This window comes from Ambystoma mexicanum, chromosome 4p, assembly GCF_040938575.1.
Source record: "Ambystoma mexicanum isolate Mex_15411 chromosome 4p, UKY_AmexF1_1, whole genome shotgun sequence".
Lineage (NCBI taxonomy): Eukaryota > Metazoa > Chordata > Amphibia > Caudata > Ambystomatidae > Ambystoma > Ambystoma mexicanum.
In genome coordinates this window covers 1090327640-1090351331 of record NC_090927.1, presented here as the reverse complement: position 1 = coordinate 1090351331, position 23692 = coordinate 1090327640, and the positions used below count along the sequence as shown (strand labels likewise).

The 23692-nt window shown below is 46.3% G+C and overlaps 1 protein-coding gene across 1 annotated transcript in view; it reads right to left on the bottom strand.

The window, feature by feature from the left end:
* Positions 1-23692, bottom strand: part of VNN1 (vanin 1) — a 196589-nt gene that overhangs the window by 96814 nt on the left and 76083 nt on the right. The window contains exon 4 of the mRNA XM_069606677.1: positions 14420-14715. Coding sequence (XP_069462778.1) covers positions 14420-14715 — 296 coding nt within the window. The remainder of the gene's footprint in view (positions 1-14419; positions 14716-23692) is intronic.

Sequence of the window (23692 nt, the reverse complement as noted above, 5' to 3'; positions counted from 1 at the left end):
AAAAGCTTACTGTAGTCCTGCTTTTGTTTTTACAACTTTGCATCCTCTTGGTGAAACGTAGTGCAAATGAAAGGAGGACACATCATTGGCTAGCACTACCGTATCATCAAATCTTCATTACCCCAGTCCTATACTGTGAGGGGTGTCAGCCCCAAGAGAGACCTCTGCAGGCAAACAGTTAAACCATAATGTATTTTCATTTTTGTATAGCTCTGCCAATTACAGGCAGGGCTATAAAGGAGTACCCTTCCCCGACCACTTCTTGTTTTTTTGATCTGTTGCATATAGGCGTCCATGCTGGTAAGTATGGCCTTCCCATCTGTGAAGGGGTTCTGCATAGAAACTCCTGGAGGGTAAGGTGGGGAAGGCGGCCTTTGGAGCACACGCACCTGAACCAAGGGGAAGAAACCTATGTGGGAAGTCCTTACTAAGGGTTCGGACAGTTGAAGATCGTCACTGGAAGGGGTGGCGCTGCTCCTGGTGAGTGATTGAAAGCCAGTAAAGTGATCAACATCTATGTCACATGGTGCCTGAGCATGTGCACTGTGTTTGAGTGTTCTGCCGGCTTTGTAAAAGTTCAGAGCTCAAAGTAAGATTGTTTTGTCCTCTGGACGGATCTCATGTAACAGTGAAGGCCACCTGATGCTGTCCCACCGTGGCTTCTGGGCGGCCCCACGCTCTCTCTGGGCCATTCTTTTTGGTCATGCTGTGAGGCCCACTCCCTTGCTGCCCATCCCCAAGATGGAGGTTGGAGACTGGTGCTTGCGGCTCTGAGTAGGACTGGTGAAGGTGGTTAGTCCTGTGACCTCCCATTTTGTCTTCAAGCACCTATGTATTTTACAGATGCAACTCCCACATATCGTCTCACCCGAAAATGCCTGCTCATGTGGCTCAAAGAGTTTGGGAAAGCTCTCATGCCTTCCTGTTCCTGTTCAGGTGTTGAAGATCTGGGTGGGGTAAGACAGAGTGACTAGGGCCCCAGTCTCGGATTTCCACAGGTCATTCTCCCATTGTTTAAGTATTCCTGAACTATAGGCATACATATGAGTGCAGAGTTGAAGAGCTCCGGTTATGCCGGGTTACATGTATCCTTCTCTCCCTAGCCTTCCTCGCACGTTCATGGGTAAGATAGCTTTCTGGATATATAGCACATGTTCTGGGTTCCTAACATTAGGGGTACAAGCCCGAATTACGGGTAGTATGTGTTAAGTGGTTTACACTTTCCGAACAGGATCATGTTAGCAACCACTACACCTTTAAGAAGAAGTTCCGCCCACAAAGGGGCAGGACCGGTTACGTAAGTTGGGGGGAGTTAAACGGGGAAGGCGCGCTTGGCACCGGTTGGTAGATGTATGCGAATAAAGAAAATTATACTGTAATCCTCCGGCTGTGCGTCCTTCTTGATACGTACTCCCGGCCCGGCCTGGAATAACACTGGTGATGAGGTGCTTCTCCAGAATGCCGGAGTCCTCCTTTGCCGGCAGTCTGCCGTGCGTCCTATGGCCTGGCAGTCCACCAGGTCTCCTCCTCCGTGATGCCGCCGGTGATCCCATCGCATCAGCGCTCGTGATCCCTGGCAGCGTGCCAGTTCTACAGTGCTCCTGCTCCCTGGCAGCCCGCCAGGCCTCCTCTGTCTAACGCGGCCGGTGATCCCACCGCGCCAGCGCCCCTCCCCCTCCTACACCCGATGTCAGCTGCTTCCAGCAGCCCCATGCTCCACGTCTCCACACACGGCCCACGCAGAACTGCAGCGCCACATTGCCGGAGAGGAAGGTATCCCGCCCCCCTCGAGTTCCACGAGGCCCGAAGCCTCCATATGAAACAAGGATCTGCTGCACACAACAGAGCACGTGCATACATCACGGTGAGCAGCCCCTCCTTTCTCTGAACACGCTGCGTTTCACCATTTCCATTTGTATTGATGTGCCATAAGCAAGCCTGTGGCATTTCAGGCCCAGAGGAAACTGCCTCCCAAGGTTGATCCACAGTTAACGGTCCCAGACCCTCAGGCATTGCACCACGCAGCCAGGCCACAGTTTACGGGGTCGCACCCACCAGACGCTCAGATCCTGCCCAGCCAGCCACCCAAGGGTGACACACCGTCAGCCCCTGACAACAGGAAGGGACCCTCAACGCCATCATGAGCTACCCCAGCAACCCACCATCGCCCCAACCGGTCCATGCCGCAAAATCCATTCAATTGCGGATGCCGCTGCCGTTTACCACAACCCCACAAGACCCACGATGGACCGAGCGGATGGAGGATTTTCATCACTTTGTAAGGGAATTAGGGGACGGCGACTCTCCCCACATAAGGGACATTTTCCTCAACCTGGTAGGAGGAGAGATAAAGACAATTGTCAAAACCATCCCAGCCGCTGAGCAAAATGACTTTGCAGCACTAATCAAAGCTCTTGACAAGCTACTCATAATCAAACCCAACTGTGACTATGAGAGATATCTTTTCAACCAGTGCTCGCAAAAACCACAAGAGACTGTTGATGAATACATCACTCGCCTAAGAGTAAAAGGCGCCCACTGCCAATTCAACACTTTCTCTCTCGATGAAGGTATATGCCTGAGAATCATCGAATGTTGCCTGTCTCCATCACTCAAGAAGCAACTCCTGAAGAAGCCCCTCACAATCCCCGAGGTCAGCAAACTCACTCAAATTTTTGAGAGGGTAGACACCCAAGCTGCGTCCATGACAGGCACCAATGCACCGAAACATGACACCACCGAACTCATCGCAGCTGTCCAGCCACACCAATCTCGCAAGGGTGAACGGGGATCCTACTCATACAGACCACAAGCCCTGCAAGTACCACGACAACAGCAGCAACGCTACCGGTGCGGCATGGCATTCCCACACTCAGGGTCCTGCCCGGCCCTGTCACAAAGATGTACTAACTGTGGAAGGGAAGGTCATTTCCAATCGGTGTGCAGAGAGGGGAAAACTTTTCCCATCATGAGACCGCAAGCACCCAGCAGGACGCCTTTACGCCCGCCATTTGCCCAATATGGACCACCAAGATACTACCAACCAAACCAACGCCAATATATTTGAGCCGTGGACGAATACCACTTCCTAGAATACCCACAATCACAAGGTTACGGCTAACAACCACCCTATGTCACGAATGAGTAGGACAACCCACCAGAAGGATACGCAGAAGAGGTATACTACCATGAGCCCACAACAACGTCTGGCACCACGTACTATGACCGAAACCCCCAGGATGAGCATGTTAACCTCGTACTTGACAGCAAAGAAGCCAGAGAAGCCCCGAAAATACCAATCAAAATGGACAGCTGTCTATTTCACTTTATGTTGGATTTGGGCACCACCATCAACATCATGAGTGAGAAGGAGTATCTGAAGATCCCGAATTCTCCGAAGCTCGGACCGGCACAATCCAGAATCTTCCAGTGGGGAGCAGCCACTTCCCTGCAGACGATCGGACATTTCACTCGCCATCTCCTCCTCAAAGGAAGACAGGTAGATGCCACCATCCATGTCATCTGATCCCTCACCATGGGCCGGTGCCTCCTCAGTTACTACACCTCCTCAAGCCTAGGGCCAATCGACATCCATGTGGGGGTTGGTGACGTAATCTTTGCAACTATAATTAAGCAGGACCCACTGGAACATGTCAGGACCATTCTGCACGGACCTCTCCAAAGTCCCATCACCAAAGCCGACATCGTGCAGCGATTCCCGCAACTGTGCACGGGCCTGGGGAAACTTAAAGGTCCCCCAAACAAACTACACATAGACCCATCAGTGAGACCCGTTCCACAACACCCAAGGAGAGTCGGGTTCCACCTCCAACTAGCGGTCTCCAGAGAACTTGAGCAACTACTCTCCAATGGCATCATCGAGCCTGCTACGGGACCAACACCATGGGTCTCACCCCTAGTCATCGTACCAAAGAAGGTGGCAGACTACGCTTATGCGTCGACATGTGAGTGGTCAACACAGCCATTCAACGTAAAAGATATCCAGGCCCATGTATCAAGGCCATGATAGTGCAACTAAACAACACCTGCATGTTCTCCAAACACGAATTAATACAGGGCTACCACAAATTGGAACTACACCCCGACTCCATGGTAATAACGACATTTGCCACCCACAACTGTTTGTTTAGATACCGAAGACTGAACTTTGGCATCTCATCCACCGCTGAAAACTTCCAGGAGGAGGTTAGGCAAATCATCAGACCAATCCGGGGAGCTTTAAACTATAGCAATGACATCCTCATCTTTGGCTGATCAAAAGAGACTCATGACGCTGCTCTTCTCGCCACATGCGAAGCCGTACAAGCTGCTGGTCTCACACTGAACATTGAAAAATGCCAGTTCAGCAATTCAAAATGAAACATTTTTGGTCACATCTTCTCGAGTGAAGGGATGATGCCCGACCCTGAGAAATGCCTCACTCACAGAACCGCTTCGGAAACTCCTACAGAAAGACGCGTTGTTCCACTGGTCCCTAGCATGCTGACGCGCGTTCGGCACATCAAACAAGCGCTCATGGAAGCTCATCGCTTAGCCTATTTCAACCTGTCTTGGCACACGGAAGTGATAGTAGATGCCAGCCCGGTGGGCCTAGCAGCCATCTTAGCACAGAGAAGTGGTCCTGACATCAACCCTAGACACGTAGTAGCCTACGCAAGTAGGGCATTGTCTCCTCCGGAGGCGGCCTACTCACAGGCCGAGAAGGAAAGCCTGGCGGCGGTCTGGGCCTGCAAACACTTTCATAACTTCCTGATGGGAAAGACATTCACCCTAATAACTGACCACCAGGCATTGCTCTTGCTGTTTGGCAACCCACACACAAAAATGCATCCAAGGATAGAATGCTGGGGCATTCGCCTTCAAGAATATGACTATGACATAGTACACCGCCCAGGAGGCGACCTGAACCCTGCTGACTACTTGTCCAGACACCCAGTGGGGCCCCCGCTGACCCGGGGAGGGGACGTCACATACATCAACTATGTGGTGACGAACTCGCTACTACCCGCACTATCGATGGAAATGGTTGCCACGGCCTCAGCAGCGGACCCCACAACCTCACTTGCCATCAGTCTCACTTCGACCAACAAGTGGAGAGACTACCGACGCGCGATTCTGGCTCACCCGGGTGTGTGCAAAGAAGAGATAGAAAGACTTGCCAGAGTGCACAAAGAGCTGGCCATGAAAGACCACAACATATTCCTCAGAGGCTGTCACATCATCATCCCTGCCATCCTGAGGGCAGATGTTGTCCGCACGGCACACGAAGGACAACGAAGAGCCAAGAATACGAAAAAGCAACTGCAGTGCCACATATGGTCCCCTTTCTGGATGCAGCGGTGGATGAATGGATAAAGAACTGCCACGTCTGCCAGTGCACGTTGCCCGCGGAACCTCCTGCACCACTACAACACACCCAAATACCAGAAAGACCATGGGAAAGAGTCGCTGCAGATTTCTATGGAGCAATGGAATCGGGAGAGTATTTCCTCCTCCTGATTGACGAGTACTCGAGGTTCCCCATCGTCAAGAAACTAACCACCACGGCATTTTCCCAGGTAGCTGCCGTGCTAGATGAAGTACTCAGTGAATGGGGCATTCCCAGGACAATCAAGTCCGACAATGGGCCACCGTTCAACGGATACCAATTTGCAGTGCTAGCAAGACACCTAGGATTCAAGCACATGAAAATAACACATCGGTGGCCACAGGCGAATGGCATGGCAGAACGGTTTATGGCATCAATAAAAAAGACAACCCAAAGAGTCCGCATCGAAGCAGTGAATCCACACCAAGCACTATGGCGGCTCCTCAGAGACTATCGAAGTACACCTCACAAGGCCACCAACAAAACACCTGCAGAGCTAATGATCCGATATGACATGCACACTCGCATCCTACGAAGTTCGTCAACCTTAGATGACACCGATGCTGAAGTAGCACACAGAGATACAGAGGTGAAAGAGAAAGCCAAACAGGACACGGATATAAGACGCAAAGCAACACCCAAAGACTTTCAGATTGGGGATGAGGTCCTGGTGCAACAGCCCATGATCCGAAAGACTGATTCAAGGTTCGCCCCTAGCCCCATGAAGGTTACGGCCATAAAGGGCATGATGGTGATGGCGCAGGACCAACACAAAGCTGTCACGAGGAACTTTTCCCAATTCAAACATTATCTCAAAAGAGAAGAGAGTGAAACTCGCACGCTGGCCTGCACCCCGGTGCCATGGGAGCTGCGGGATGACTTAGGGATTCCACCTGGGGAACCGCCGACGAGACGGAACCGGGTGAGGACACCAAAGTTGGCAGAGAAGTGGAGGCTCGACATGAGAGGCCACAGCAAGTGATCAAGAGACCAGTGCGTCTGGTTGAAGAGTGCTAGCCCCGACGTTTGAACATTTGTCTGGGGGTGGTGTTCACGACCACTACACCTTTAAGGAGAAGGTCCGCCCACAAAGGGCCGGGACCAGTTACATAAATTGGGGGGAGTTAAACGGGGAAGGCGCACTTGGCGCCGGTTGGTAGATGTATGCGAATAAAGAAAGTTATACTGTAATCCTCCGGCTGTGCATCCTTCTTGATACGTACTCCCGGCCCGGGATAACACATCGTTGGCAGGGTTATAGCGAACAGGATGGTATCGAATTCATGTTGTCTTTTTTCATCTGCTATTGACAGCATTGCATAAATAATACACCTAGTGGGTTTCTGTAATATCCATCCTGGATCCTTGGATTCAGGTGGACCTTTTCATGCATAGCACATAGATAAATGTGCCATGAATAGAATTGGAAGACACGCCTAAGATACTTTTTAACAACACACATCATAGTCAGGAAATTCCAACAACTGTGATGCTTTTAAAAATATTTCTTATGTTTTATTTTTTAAAAAGTGTCGGAATTAGACCGGGCTAGTCTCTCCTACTATCCCCTTTCCTTCGACAGGCAGCCCATCACCGGCTCCTAGGGAGAGGTGGCACCTAAGAAGGACAGGAGAGTCTTTCTAGAAGGGGAAGATAGTGACTTTATGAGCACTTGTGTTGATTTGAAATAGTCTTTGTTTTATGTGTTGCTAGCTAAACTGGATGATGGTAAGAATTGGAGTACCCATTAGGCTTTTTTGTCCTGCATATTTGGGGTACTTCCCTGTCACCGATAGGGTCATCCAGTTTTCTGTTTCTTTGCCTATGCGGAATTTGGTCAGTGCTCTTGTTAGTTATGACTACAGGGACAGTAGGCATTTTTTTCATTTTGGGCTCAGGGCCTTCGTGAGTTCCAGTTTGTAGATACGTTTTCTGTCTCCCTGTTTTTGTCTGTGGATCGCCTGCGTTGCAGCTGTGTATATCTATGCGAGGTTTGCACTCCTCTAGGTTCTGTTACTGTAGGATATGTGAGTGTGTCACTCCATGAAGAAATAACTTACCAGCTTCTAAGTGTATTTATCCTTTGAATATTCTTTTTTGGGGCATGGTGCTTGAAGGTGGGACTGTTCATTCTGCTATCTCTCCAAGCTGTTAGCTCCTTGCGGCCGTCCTGGACCTAGCAAGCAGCCGCTTATGGCAGGCCCCGTAATTGTGAAAGTGTTACATCTTGTGTCTCCATTTTGTCGATCAGTGTTTCCCTGCAAGTTGAGTTTCTTTCAATGGGCATCCTATTTATTGGCTGATTTTAGTTCTGGTTCAGTTTGCCACCCGTTGGGGTCCTGGTTTGATGGTGCTCAGGGCATTGTTTGTTGTTTCCCTTGTCAAGCGACATCCCAGCTGTCCGTGCCAGTGGTGATGGTTCCCCCCCTTATGTGTCACTATGAGATTTCCTGGGACTTGGCGTTGTTCCCCTGCCAGAGTAGCTGGTGCTTTTTGAAATGATTGCATATTACATTGTATATCTCCATGGATGTTACCTGCTTCCTACATGCCACTGTTTGGGGATGTTTGTGAGAAATTGCATGACTTCTTGCATGCCCGGCCTTCATGGGGCCTGGCATAAATCTTTGCTTCGTGCTTTTGATTTTTTATGCAGTGGCTTGCTACATCCTCACTTTTACAGGACTGGGACATGGATGACTGGATGATGAGGTAATGCCCTCATTCCTTACTTTTAATCTTCATTACCCTGAGTCCAAAATCTTTCTTGTCCCAGTGTTGCCATGGGAATGGGCAGGAAGTATTATTCCTATTATTTCTATTATTCCTATTCCTAATAATATTATTATTATTATTATTATTATTATTATTATTATTATTAAGTAGTTGGGGAGGAATATCCCTTTGTAGCCCGCTCCGGAAAGGTATGAAACTATACGAAAATGAAAATAGATTCGCGGTTAACTGCTAGATGTGTCTGCAAGCACATAATTGGAAAGGAAATCGTAATCTCTCACCAATTTAAGCAGCTCTACAAAATGGGCACTGCTATATCAGACCACTCAGCAAGATGTACTGGTTATGCATGAGGGAGCCATGGACTAAAAACAGAGCCCCTCACTTGTTTTTATCTTCATAAGGACAACATTGCCTCTCTCGGTCCAGCCTTGGCTGACCTCTGCAATCACACATTTGCCACTGGCTCCTTCCCTCAACCCCTCAAGCACTCTCTTGTGCACCCACTCCAATAAATGCCATCTGCTGACCTTTCTTGCCCGGCTAACTACCTTCTTATCTCTATCACCCCATTTTTGGGCAAACTCACGGAGGAGCTGGTCATCCCCCAACTGACCCTCCATACCGAGATGACCGGCTGCCTCCACGATCATGACACAGTCAACCACTCCATCCTCATAAACCATCTCCATGATACCCTAAGCATCACAGACTGGGCACTGGCATGGCTAACCTCCTTCCTTTCAAACAGACCTTCCCACATGCAAATGGGCCTTTTTCTCTCCTCCACCTCACTCTCTACCTGTGGCGTCCCTCAGGGCTCTATCCTATCGCCCTGGCTCTTCAACAACTACCTGGTCCCTCTGGCACGCCTGATCTCCACTTTCTCCCCTCATTTCCAGTATTATGCAGATGACACAAAGCTCTCTTTCAAGCTGTCTTTCTCTACCCCTTCTTCCTCCTCCCTCATACATGACTGCCTGACAGCTATTAAGGCATGGTGCTCTGCCAATGATCTCGGCCTTAATGCCAGTAAAATGGAGATCCTTCTCATTGGACACCGGCTCCTTGTCCCCCCCTCCCACTCTCTGGCCTGACTCCCTGGGTCCTCTCCACTCACCCACTTGTGAGGCAAAAAACCTTGTGATCATCTTTGACTTCTCCCTCTCTTTCTCTCTACACATCATGCACCTTGCGAAAAAGTCAAATTTTCAGCTGAATCTCCTCAGGGGCATTCTACATTTCCTCACCTTCCCCCAGAAGCTCAACGTCTCCAGAGCCCTGGTTCTCTCTAGGCTAGACTACTGCAACAACCTCTTCCACAACCTGCCCCTTTCCTCCCTTTGCCCATTCAGCTAACCCAGAATAGGACTGTGAGACATCTCCAACCCTAAAATCTCTTGACTGGCTCCCGGTGACTGCAAGGATCAAATTCAAGACCCTTTCCATCATCCACAAGTCTGTCTGGGGCCTGGGACCTCTTTACATCCTGCATTCCCTGCCTAAATACCTTTCAGCCAGAGTGCTTCGGTCTTCTGGCCCCAACTCTCTGCAGGTCAAACATTTCTCCAAGCAGAGAGTGGGAGGTAGATCGCTTTCTTCGGCTAGCTCCTCTCTCTGGAACGGCCTCCCTCCCTGTGTCAGACTTGAGTCGGATCTTCTTAAGTTCCGGAAACTTCTCAATACGTTCCTTTTCTCCTCTTCCTTCCCTCTCCCCCTCCGTTGGTAACCCTCCATATGCCAATGCTACTGGAGCTTGGTCCCTTCAGAGTTATACAAGGTCCAGACCACCTCATACCAGTCCCCCCAGCATCCTTTGAAAGCACTTGCCATTGGGCTCCCTTCCCCAGACTAGCTCACCCTTGGTCCTCCCTGTTCACCTCACTCATCCTCCATTCCCCCCTTCCCCTGGCACTTGCTGCCTTGGCCCTCCCAGCACTTGCCCACCCCCATCCTTGGGGGTACCCCACTCCTGCACTTCTTCCTCTACCCCCTCCCCCTTGCACTTACCACCTTGTCATGCACTTGCATGGTAGGATTGTCACAAGGCCAATGTAACCGTTTTTTGTTTGCTCTGCTTTTTTGATTCCATGCCCCCCAACTATCTATCTATTAGATTATTATGTCGCGCCAAACGCCCATAGGCATCAAAGCGCTCACAAGACAATGACATCAAAGAACAAAAAGCAGTAATCAGAAGGGTAATTTGGATCAATCAGGGGGCGGGGAACCTAGTCCATGTCAAAAAGATATGTTTTAAGTTGTTTCTTAAACTGGGCAGTTGGCTCACAACCCTTAAGAGCAGAGGTAAACTGGTTCCAAAGATCTGGGGCCTAGGCCTTAAAGCCTGAGCCACCAATCCTCTTCAACAGAACTTGTGTTTGCTGAAGAAGGACGTCATTGTTGGAACAAAGATTTTGCCGAAAGGGAACTCTGGAGATTCTGGTTGACAGGTAATTTGGAGCTTTACCCGTCAGACATTTATCAACTAACATGATGCTTTTGAATCTAATTCTTTAATTGACAGGCAACCAGTGTAGTCTTCTGTGAGCATCCGCAACATGGGTGCGTCGGTCTAGGCCGCAGACGGCCCGGATTGCTCTGTTCTGGATCACCCGTAGGCTTTTTACATTTGCCTGAGAAGAACCAATGAGCAGGCTATTGCAGTCTAATTCAGTATTAATAATGGCAGCCGTGATCATTGCCCTATTGGTCTCAGAGAGGTATGGACGAATTTGCCACAACAAGTGGATGTAGAAGGAGCAGGAGGATTTAAGGTGGAGAACATGTTTCTTAAATGAAAGGTGAGAATCAAAGCAGGCTCCTAATGTTTTGACGTGATCAGAAACCTTAATAATATTACCAGCAATATAAAAACTAGTATAAGATGAATCAGGATGGTTAAGGTTTGCCGGTGTGACCAGGATGAGCAATTCGGTTTTCTTGTTGTTAAGGGCCAAGGAGTTTCTGGCCATCCAGGATTGTATAGCACTAAAAATGGCATTTACCATCTCTAGATCTTTGCTATAGAGACCTGACAATTCTATCACAATCGCAAAACAAACACCCAGTGAGGATAAAAGGTCACACAATGGTTTTATATAGATATTAAACAAAAGCAGCGAGATCCAAGATCCCTGCAGGACCCCACAAGTCAGCATCGTCTTTTGGGATTGTGCATTATGCTTGGTTACAGAAACAGTTTGTGGATCAAGAAATGACCTAAACCAGTTGGTTGCAGGATTGGAGCACCTGCCCACCTTGATCAGTGTATCAGCCAGAAAGGCATGATCGAAAGGCGTCCGAGAGATCCAAAAGAAGTAACAATGCCTGGCCACCTTTATTAATTATATCAGCTATGTTAGATTTAAGATCGAGAAGAGCAGTCTTGGGTCTGTGATTCTCACGGAACCCAGACTGACCAGTGGCAAAAATGTTATTTTGAACAAAAAAGCTTTGATATTGATGAAGCACAAGGTTATCCAAAATATTCAATAAAAAGGGACGTTGGTGATTGGCCGGAAATTTCCCAGATCTCCAGCATCAAGGTTCTCCTTTTTCAATAGAGTGGCGATCCGTGCCTCCTTAATGTTATCTGGGATGAAAGCTTCGGCAAATGGCTGATCAACAAGAGTCGTTACCCGGCTGTTAGGGAATTCTAGAATTCTTGAAAAAGCAATGCGGGGAAACTATCCCCTTTACATGACGTAGGTTTCAGCTTAAGTATTACTTCCTGTAATTCACTTTCTGAAACCTCATGAAAGGAAACATAGGGAGATGTTGAGCCATGAGGGGAACAGGCAGCAGATGTGTCCTTATCATGGGATTGAAGTAGGTTGCGTTGGTCTGATGTATTTTGTAGTGCAATTTTCCGGGAAAAACAATCACGGATGTGTTGGCACCATGCATTGTCTGCTTCAGGAAGGATATCCACAGGACTGGCCTTTAGTTCTGAAAACACCTTAAACAATTCCCTTGGCCTGGATTTGGCTGACTCAATCCTGGCGTTTTTCTTCTTTGGCTTTCAGCAAGACATTCTTAAAGAGTTTTACAGATGTGTTGTAAACACTAAGGGAAATATCGGAAGGATGTTTACGCCAATGGCGTTCCGCTCTCCTTTTTTCTGGCCCAGCGGTGAGAATATCTGAAGAAAACCACAATTTAGAAGACAGTGATTTCTTTTGATGTCACTGTTTAAGAGGGGTTTAAGGGGGTTTAAGAGGGGCTAGGATTTCATATGACTGATTAATAGCCCTCCTGAAGACAGACATGAATGTGTCAAGAGAGAGCTCATTGTCCAGAGGGGGAAATAGTGGAAGAGCAATGGAGTTAAAGGCCTTGAGAGTAACCCCATTGGAGTTCCTAGAAGTGACGATTTGTGTGGTAGATGGAGGGGGTTTAATCATCACTGAAGGAATGTAAGCCTCAAAGGCAAACAGCAGATGACCTGAGCAGGGGCAGGTCTGACACTTGACATTAAGAACCGCCATGCTGCGAGACACTATCCAATCAAGAGTATTGTCGTCGGCATGAGTGGGTTATGTGACATACTGCGTAAATCCGAGATTACCTAGGTGTGTAAAAGGGACACTGCATCTCGACATGAAGAATTACTGGCCCATAAATTAAAATCTCCCAAACAATTAGAGTTTGGTTTGGTTGTACAACTGACAAGGGCCAGGAGTTGTTCTTCAAATAGTGGCATGACCTCTGGTGGCCTATATAGAAGCAGGATGCTGAGAGTAGTTAGAGGATTTAATTTTAGTTTGGCTAGCATAAACTCGCAATAATCGAGATGGGGTTTGTTGGAAAAGTACAGGTTCAAGCTTTTTCAAAATATCAAGGCAACTTCCCCGCCCCTTCCTGTGTCCCGGTCCATATGAAAAATTTCATATCCCTCAAGGATTGTGAGAAGTGTAAAATGGAAAGCAGTGCTATGGAGCCAAGTCTCGGGTTGTGGCCATAATGTCAGGTTTAAACTCAAGTATAAAGTCTGCTACTTCTATGGCATGGCGAATCAAGGAGAGTGTGTTAAGTAACATGCATTTAAAGCGTGTTTGGTTTAGCAACTTGGACGGTTCAAGGTCAGGATGTGCAGTAGTGCTTATGCAGGGTGTCTCCTTGTTCAGAGAGGATCTAGTAGTTTCCTCAGCAAGAGCGTGATTGCAGAGGGAAGAGAGGTAGGGATAGATGTATCCTGTAACCCAATCGCTCTCAACAGCCATCGACTGGGCTGGGGGGCAGGTTGGGGGATGAAGTCCTCTAATGAGGTGACGAGTCTTACCCTATGGTTCCTCTGCATAGCAGACAGTAAGGAGCAGCATGTAGATATGGTGTTGTGAGTTCAAGGACCACAGCGAGGCGGAAGGGCACAATAGAGACAGCACACAGCATTTCACAGCACTAACCGGCAACAAAACGCACCTGCTTGTGTCTTCTAACGGGGGCGAGAACTACAAGTTCAAAGGGAACTGTAGTCCAGGACCCGGAAAGCGGCGGTGTGCACTAAGGGCCGACGGCAGCTTTAGACAGAGAAACAATGCAATATAAACTCCTAAGAGGCGAAATACGTCAGGTTTGTAGTGGAAGCACCAAAAGATAATAAAAACGAATGCAATAACAATTGACAATTGAACTACGGTAATCTAAAAAGGATAAAATTAATGTTTCTAAAAAGCAATAAATGGCAAGCAGTCAATCTGATACAAAATTTCACAATCCACAATTATTAAAAAGCACGCTAAACAAAAGCGAGTACAGAGAGGCTTCTTACAGTCGGCACAAACTGTCTTGGATGTGCCAACGCTGACGCACTTGGCTGCATCTTCTAAAGGGCAAATGAACTACAACTTCAAAGGGAACTGTAGTTCAGGAGCCGGAACCTGCAGCGGCTTTAAACAGAGAAACAATGCAATATAAACTTCTAGGAGGCGAAATACGTCAGTTTTGTAGTGAAAGCACCAAAAGATAATAAAAACGAATGCAATGACAATTGACAATTGAACTATGGTAATCTAAAAAGGATTACATTCATGTTTCTAAAAAGCAATTAATGGCAAGCAGTCAATCTGATACAAAATTTCATAAATCACAATTATTAAAAAGCACGCTGTCTTGTGGCTCCAGGAAACACCTGTTTATAGGTGCCTTACAAATGTCCAATAAATAAATAAATAAATAAATAAATAAGCTCTCTATGCCAGCAAGCAAATCTTGTTCCATAAAGACCTAAACAGGATGCTGCTTGCTTAAGAAATGAAGATGTGGGCATTCAAGGTACCCCAATAACTATACTTGCCTGTCATGCGATTCTTGGTGTTGTGAGTATTGGATACTAGTAGGTTGACTCCCATTCCCATTGCCCAGGCTGAGTGGAACTGAATAGCAGTCAAGTGTGGGAGGACATTCATCCAGGCCGTCGGGAACAGAACAGTGTCCACGGATAGGTCTTTGACCAGGGCTACGGCGGGGTCGTGGAACAGGATGTCGAAACACGTGAACGTGCCAAACTTCCCAAAAGGTGTATTAAATGTCACAAGCTCGGGCTCTTTTGGTTTGTCGAACTGGACTTCGCCTTGGAAGAGGTTGTACTGCAAATGTAAACAAATATATTTTCTCATTACTGTCCTATACCTTTTTTGTTCTTACCGTACAGTGAAATAAATCTCTTCTTTATTTTGTCCAACTAGTATTTTGTGAAAATGTTGACTTACAAAACAGCATGCACCTCCTGCTCAATAGGAAAACATACCCAAAACATCCTTTTTTCAATGTTGTTCAGTATGACTTCATTAAATTTGAGTTTTTAACAGATGGGCTGCTAGCATTTTTGGAAATCGTGCAAGTGTCACGCGCAGGTGGAAAATATAACCGCATTTTGCGAGGGGCCCGATTCACAAATACTGAACTGCATACACTAATCTGTTTGCCCTGCGGTTTTATACACTGAAAACTTTGTGACGTATGGGCCTCCTCCCTGGTAGATGCATCCTTTACTGCATCGCAAGTCTGAAAGATGCTTGTCCTGGTATCTACCTCTTCTCCAGGTTTCCACAAGCACCGGGTGTGCCCCGTTGCAGGGCTGAGCAAGGGGGAAAACACAGTGCAAACGACTTTTCAGACCTCTGCCTGCATTGTTCTGCCCATAACAGAAATGTATGCTTATGCATTGAAAAATTGATTCTATAATTTGTTTACATTTCCAGCCCTGAAAAAAGACTAAACATGTAAAAAAATGTACTGCCAGCGATTGCCCATTTAAAGCCTACTGCTGACAATATGCAACTAGCACCTTGATGGGTAGCAGGCTGTTCAAGCTTACCACCACATGGGTGCAAGTGTCCAATGCAAACCAAGGCGTTGGGCTTACACCCGAAACGTAGATTCACACCCAGGCTTTGATATAGCTTTATAGACCTCGCACGTGGGCCGTACTGGGAGTTATAGGCCCTGAAAACCGAGTTAAAGCCTGCAAATTGACCAATAGGGAAGGGTTATTCACCCTCCCAGGGTTCTAATTCAGCATAAGTTCCCTTTAGGAATCAGGCTATCCTTATGCAGGGAATGTTGGCTGCAAGATGCTTGTTTCATCCTGCTACCAGCAGGGTTTTGAAAGGACGACCAAGGTAATTGTCCTATCCCCTAACCACTCGCTTTTAAAACCCTAATTATGCAATTTAATATAAACAATACTGTAGAACATTCAAACAATCCAGTGGATTTCAAAAATTTGCTACTCGTCCTTGCTCATTCCACAGGGAGTTACTGGGAACCAAAAAAGGCCCTGGACAGAATTTTCCAAGTGGCCCCAAATTATACATTTTCAGTAAGCCCAACCCTTCTCCTATGAACAAATGTACAAAAGAGGCCCAGGGTGCAGGAGCCTACAGGGAGATGTCCAGAGTTCGCTATAGGCCAGTCCACCCTTCCACTTCTGGAAAGTCAAGCACTGCCAAACAGCCTCCTGCTGGGTCACATGCATGAGGACGATAGCCTATACAGCTGCAGATGCACTAGTAATTTAGTGGGGTGGAGGTGTGGTCATCCTGCTCGATATTTCCAGAAGAGTGCTCAATTATTGTCTGAAAAAATGCATTTCCAAATATTTGGAAAATGTGTCGGTGTTTGCCAGAGTTCTGAGGTCTTTGCTGTGATGCTGAATCCCCATTACCATGTGTTTCAAGCAGTGAGTAGGTTTCTGGAAGATATTTAATGATGCTATTGTATTATAGGGGGGCAGTACAATGTGATGATCATAGTCAACGATTTATGTTGTAATTATCCAGCCTTTCTAATGCGGTGAAATGTGCTATTTTGCAGTGGCTTGATGGGTCTCCTGTTTGGCCACCGTCATTTCAACTAAAGCAAGTCATGTTTCTGGCAAGTCAGCACTCCACTGCCTCTGCTCCACAATGGCTCAGAAGGCAATGCTGTCCTATTTACTAGTATTAAGGGACAGATGGCTGTGGTGAATAATTAAGCAATAAGCCCAGAGCCGGGGGGCATTACTGCATCAGGTAATGCCCCGGGGCCTTAATTACAGGCCCATTAGACCAGGGTACTAATAGTCTCTTTATTTTAGTTGTGTAACTGTGGCGTTTCGCAACTGAAAAAAAAGAAGAAAAAAAAATGACCGTCATGGAGCGGGGTGAAGGGACTATATGTAGTCCCTTTTCCCATTCCATGGTGGCCAAGCAAAAGGGGGAAAAAAAGAAAACAAAGGAGATGAAGTCCCTTATCTCGTTCCATGGCGGCTATTGAAATGTGAATATAAAAAATAATGGCCGCCAGGTCCCTTCTCCCTTTCCATGGTGGCTAGTTGTGAACAGAACACTAAGGGGCGCGGCTGCGACCGGTGCTTTGTCAGGCTGGTAAGGACCCCAGTGGCGCCCTCAGACATTTTTCATAGGGGTGACGTGATAAGATCACTGGAAATCTTGGGGTTGCGCTGATGGGGGGCCAGCATTGCCACCGTTTGGTGGTGCATCTGAAGGACCTGGCTAGGGCTAATCAGATCGTTTGTAACAAGCTGATTGTCCCACACTAGGTACTAATAGGTGATCATCGGCAGTGCAGTACAGCTACTTCGTTGTGGATGTCCAGTGGCAGCTGGGAGTTCAGAAAATGATGGCTGGGAAATCCCAGCAAACTTTTCCCTCCTTGCTGCCTCACATCTGTGGTAGGGCAGGAGAGGGGTGTTCACGATCTACACTATCTTGGTACATACATGGCGTCGGAAAGAATATTGTGGCAAAATGAGCTCAAAGTATTCAGCCCTCGTATCTTGTAATTAGAGACTGTGCGAACAGAGACAAAAAGATGGTGGAAGGAGCAAAAAGCACTCTCTTGGAAGAATAATATCTGTCTCAGACATAATTGACAAGAAAGGCAGGAATTGATACTCAGAATAAATAGTGGGACAGGAAAGGGGTCAAACTGAGGATATACATGAGAGCGGTGACAAAGAAGATGGAAGAAGCTGTTTCTGCTCCTGACTAAAGTCTTCATAAGGAAAACAAAATCCATCATGTGATCAACCAGAAAAGCAGCATAACAGGCATTACACCTGTCACTTGACGGACTTTGATTACAAAGAGGCCAGTCATGGGACTATGCTTCCCAAAGGCTTTATTAACAAATCCGTTCTAGTGGAGGTCAAAATATCAAATGAGTATGGTCTGAATTAAACTAAAGATTTGGTAAGGTGGTTATCCTCCTCAGTGGGGTAGTGCTGTGGGACCACTGGAGAAAATTGTCTCTCTGGAAAGTAAAAGGCACACAAATAATGTTCTCACAAGTTCTTAGCAAGTCTGGGACCAAGTCTCCCCAAGCAAATCATTCCAATAGCCAGTGATCTTACAGTTCCTGGCTTTAGAATCTCCGGAAGCCTTTTTTGAGTACTTCTCATTGCTCTGACGAGTTCCCATATAATTTCCCCACAGTTCACTGGGTCTCTTCTCCTTAGTTCTCAGGCCCAGGCTCAGGAGTTCCTGCTGCCTGTTTACCACAGTTAATTTCATGAGCAAGCCTGTTTGGCAGACCTAGTTGGTTGGGCCAAGCGTGGCTGGGCTTCCAAAACGAAAATAAACCCACAGGAGAGCAGGAGGCTGCCTTGAGCGGGAATAGGTTTCTTGCTACTTTCCTCAGTGCCTCCATCTCTCCCAGGCTTCTGCTCCTCCAACCACCTGCCCCAATGTATCTGTATTCCTCAGCATTTTGCCTCAGGTCCCGCACTCGCAATGCTTTGCACTTGCTTGTCTGTTTTCTTCGTGTACCCTATTTGGTGTTGGGTTCCACCACTTGCATTGTTAATATTCCACACAACGCCTCTTCCTACCACCTCCTCACCTAGACCTTAATGGTCCACCACTTCAGATCTTCAGCTGCTTCTACTACTTTCTCATCCACTTCATTTATATTACGCAACATTTCCCTTCACTTTATTTCTATCACCTCTTCCTTCACCGCCGCCACCTCATTCACAACTCTTCCACCAACTCTGCTTCTTTCCTCCATTGCCTGTTGCTTTTGGATCCATTAATCATCAGTATTTTCCAGTTGTCTACGACTCTTTCCATATTCTTAATATCATAGCTTCCCAGTCAAGGCCGCGCAACTATGGAACTCCCTACCTCCAGGTATTAGAGCCCCCCAGCCTTATGCCAAATTCAGACAGATTTTGACCAACTGGCTAAAAGAAAATGACAAATAAACTCGGACTAACACCCTCTCGACGTTCTGCTTCCTATCCTCTGCCTATGGAGTCACCTATTTTGCACCAAGTCCACCTGGACAACTCTCCTAATGTACTGCGTCCACCTTACTCTACGCCACCTAACCATGCAACCTACATTGTATATATTGATATGCCACTGTCTATTTTGTCCTGTATTTCCTGTACCCATGTAATCTCAGTGCATTCTCTTGTGATTATGTAATTTACTCTGTATATACTGATGTGTTATTATATATGTCGGCCTGTTGGCCATGTAACTAAGTTTAACATATCCTTACTGCTGCGCCCTGTTGCTCCTGGGTCTGGTGCGCATTATAAATATTAAACTAAACTAAACTAAACTAAACTAAACCCCTGTGGGCACACCTTCTTCACCCTTTTGGGCACCTCGTATGTAATGGTGCCCCAACCCCCTGGCTCTTTCTTCTCCAAGCCCGATGGGTCTCTAAACTCCCCATTTTCAGGTTCTTTCTCTCTCCAGCCTCTTAGGCCTTCCCTGCAGCCTCATGCGTCCTCCTCTCGCAGGCTGCAATCTCCTATCTCAAGGACTACTCCAGCGCTTGCTCCAGCTTCTTCTCTAGCGTGTGTTGTTCACATCTCCAGACCACAACAAACAAATCTTCCTCCTGTATCTGCCAACTACTGACCTTTGGTCCCCTCTTCCAGTCTCTCTCCTGTGCGTGAGGGGAATCAGGTGCAGCAGATGGGATGGGGATTGGCTGTCTGAATCCACCCCTGTGGATGGTTTACAGCTCGGGTGTGTGCCTTGGGATTAGCTTGCCCCTTCCTTTGGGTGGTCTTCTTTCTGCCCACAACACACTGGCACTACTTTCCAGGCAATCTGTGGGTTAAGGGAAAGTATATGTGCAGGTTTAGTATACAAAACCTGGTAGTCATAGTTCTGTGGCTCTGGTGGGTCTCTAGTATCTGATGGACAGAGACTGTCTGGTGCATTCAACCTGTGAGGATGTCTTAGAGGTCTGAGGTGGGACATGGGGCTGGCTAGTCCCTCCCATTGCACGGTCTTCTCTATGGTTGTCACACTCTAGCCAGGCCCTTGGGGTAGATGTACGCCACCAATCATCTCTCAACTGTATGAGTGTGGAGCCCCTGTATGAGAAATGGCCAACTTTCTCTGGGATGCCTTGGCCCTAGCTCAAGCCCCCCTTTCTCTGGGTAGGTTTAAGATCAGTTTCTGCACCTGTGCAAGGGGAGCAAAGTTTACAGGCCTGGCCAGCTCCGTGGGCCATCCATTCTCTTAAAGGGGCCGGAGCCTTTACAGTTTCACTGTGACAAGCCCCTGCCCTTAGAACATGGCATGTTTGGGTTAGGCAGATGATTACCATATGCCACCCGCAGGCCCAGCATCACACACCTTGTGCTGGATCTGGCTGGAACCCTTGGTAATCACACCATCCACAAGCACAGTCAGACAGAGTCATCACAGTTTGTTTTCTATGTGTGATGCATTTTCTCTTAGAGATGAAACTGTAGATTATTTTAGCCTGCAGTATTTTGTTTCTCAAAGACCCCAGTAAGTGCAGACCTGCACAGCAATAGTAGAGTCAGTGATACAGAAAGAGCATTAAGAAGATATGATTGATTGAAACAGGGATGTCATTTCACCACAATGACAGGGGTAGCGGAAGTGACATCACATGACCCTTGACCTCTGATGACATCACATAACGTGATGTAATTTTATCCCACCCCCAAGTGACATCACGGGAAGTGATGGCACACAACCTTTCCCCCTTTGACAAAACAGAAAGTGTCATCACATAGTATTGTTCCTCAGTATACTAAGAAAAATGTGGTTACAATGTCACTTTAATATGATATACATTTCATACAAGAATGGATCACTGTATGTAGCGTTAATATCAGTGCGTATAGGCCCATATTACCAAATTACTTTTAATTTAAACAGACACCTAACACAACAGCCTGGGCAGTTGTACATCACTGGGACGAAACTATAAACTGACAGAGCATCTCGAAGAGGCCTAAACCCAAAGCACCGACATTCAGTGCCTGCCAAGTCCCTGGCCACAGACTAGAAACAGCAACTGACCAACACAAGACCAACCAGAAAAACGATGGGCTGGAGGGTTGCCCAGAGCTGTGCCAGTGGTTACTCCTCACTGATGACACCCAATGAGGCTGAAACATGTCTGGGGATGCTTGTGGTCATGTGCAGAAGGGATCTGACCTAGCAGTTCGGGCTGCACTGCCCCTTTTGGGATGGGACCAAGTCTGATTTGCATATGGTCTTTCCCCCACTGTAGTTGCTTGGTAGGCTGAAAGATGGTGGTCTGGAGGGTTGCCCAGAGATGTACCAGTGGTTAAGAATGATTTGAAACCTTCCAGCTATCACCTTTCTGTTTTGCTTATTTGGTAAGAAACTCACATTTCTTTTTGTAAGATGGGAGACAAAGGGGATGTGTTGGAGGATGTGTTGCAAGCCACAGTAATTGAGACAGTCCTATAGGCATGAGGTTGCACTCATACAGGACAGAGCAGAATTAGATGTACCCCGTGCATGCTTAACTGTTTATTAGATTAGCTCAGTAGTGATGAAAATAGATTGGGAATTGAAGATCTTCCTGGTTATACCCATGAACTGATGTGATTTGCTGCAACTAAAAAGAAAGGGATGCACACCCAACACAAACATAAATATGCTTTTGATCAGACAATACAAAAGACCAAAAGAAGCTACAAAAGGATCTTAGACAATTAAAATCGCACAAGGACGCTAAATAAATTACGGTAAACCTACGCACTAAGCATAGGAAATTTGTCCTACAATATAAAGCTTTGAATAACCAGGCTGATAAGGAAAACATCTTAGCTGCACTGGCAACCAAATCCAGTAGCTCGATCTGGATATTGTTGAATGATGACCCGAACAAAAACAATTCAACCTTGATGTTAAATTCGATATCTGAAGAGGAATAGGTTTCATATTATGCATCTACCTATGCAGACACTGGCTACACACCTGTCATCTTGTCACTGAAGGATGAGCAGAGTTTTCCTAAGTTTGATCATGTGGCTATAAAACTGCTCATTCAACAATTGAGTATGTCGAGGGACCCAGGCCCTGTCAGGCTATCTAATGCATAATTAAAGGCAAACCCTGTAATATGGTCCAACATTCTATACGTAGTGTTTAAAAGGATTAAAATAACAGGGCAGATTCCAATTTCATGGAAACGTTCAATCCGTGTACCTGTGTAAAAGAAGGGTGATTTTTAAAGATCATAATAAATGACTTGTATCTGCTAAAGTAACTCATCCACATCAATCTGGGTTTGTTGCTGGCCTTTGTACCTCAATAAATCTAATCATCCTGTCTGCCGTGAAAAAACAAGCTCAAGTTGCTAATTATCCCATCTAGTTAGCGCTTTTTGATTTTAGATTTGTGTTTGACCCGATATCCCAAAGAAAACTGTGGGAAAAGTTGTCTGATGCAGGGTGATCAAGTTATACTTTACATACCATACAACAGTTTTACCTGGACACGTCGATTCAGATTAAATTGACACAACAGGGACTCTTATCGGAACCAATTCCCACCAACTGCAGCCTAAAGCAAGGCTGCATATTTGCAGCCACTCTGTTTAATTTTTATATCAAAGACATGAGTGCCATGTTTTACAATTGCCATGCCTTTCCCCCTAAATTGGGTATATATCTGCATGCACATATGTTCTATGCAGATGATTTTGTCATCATCGATTGTACTCCGATCGGCCTTCAAAGGCAACTTCAAAATCTAACCAAATACGCAGAAGCAAACATTCTATCAATTAACATTAGCAAATCGAATATCATGAAATGGCATTGTAACAATAAAAAATCAAAACATGCTTTCAAGTGGATGGCTAGCGGGTGTAATATTGAGATAACTCAGGAGTACAAGTATCTAGCTCAAGTGGTCAGTGACATGAAAAAATGAAACCCCTTATCATAATGATATATGGAATAAAATCCAGGCTCTGGTCTAACAAGCGAAACTGCTCCAAGCAAAGTATGGGAAATATTCTTACATCCTAGTAATCAAATTCTACAAAGGCAAGGTGGTGCTAGTGATAACATACAGAGATCATACTAAGCTCCCTGAGTGCCAGCCAGATTGGAATCTCCTTGAGGGTTATTTTTAGAAAGCATTATTGGCTTTTTCCGATATCTTTTCCAATACAGGTGGTGAGATTCGAATTAGGACTACTATCCTTACGGGCAATAGTAAATTGGAATGCCTTGATGCTTTATGCTACATGCAAATCTAATGAGCGCTACCAGGCATCTTTGCTGACAGCTATTGATTCCGGGATGGAATACAATAAACCCTTGGCTACTTGACAAAATGTTTGCTGTGAGATAATGATATCAGCCGATATAAACTTAGATTTGTTAGTATTTAATCCTATGAAAGCAAAACTAAAATGTTGGCATAATGACTAAATTAATACTACAGAGGAGTGTTCTAAAGTACAAGGTATTTAACAATGGAAATTTTGTTGCTAAAAGATTGAATAATATCCCTCTCTATTTGATGAAATTCCCTGACCGGATGTTCAGATCAGACATTATGAGACTTAGATTCGACCTGTGGCCAACTAGGTCCTTCTTAGCGTTGCAATCTCGAACACCTATAGATGCTTTTTGTAGATTCTGTAATAAAACAGACAATAGAGAAACACTTAAACATTTGTTAGTTGAATGTGAAAGTTTGAAAGATTTAAGACATGATTATTTCTATAAATATCTTTGTGACTTTCGGACATTATCACAGAATGATATGTGGCAATAATATTTATTGCACA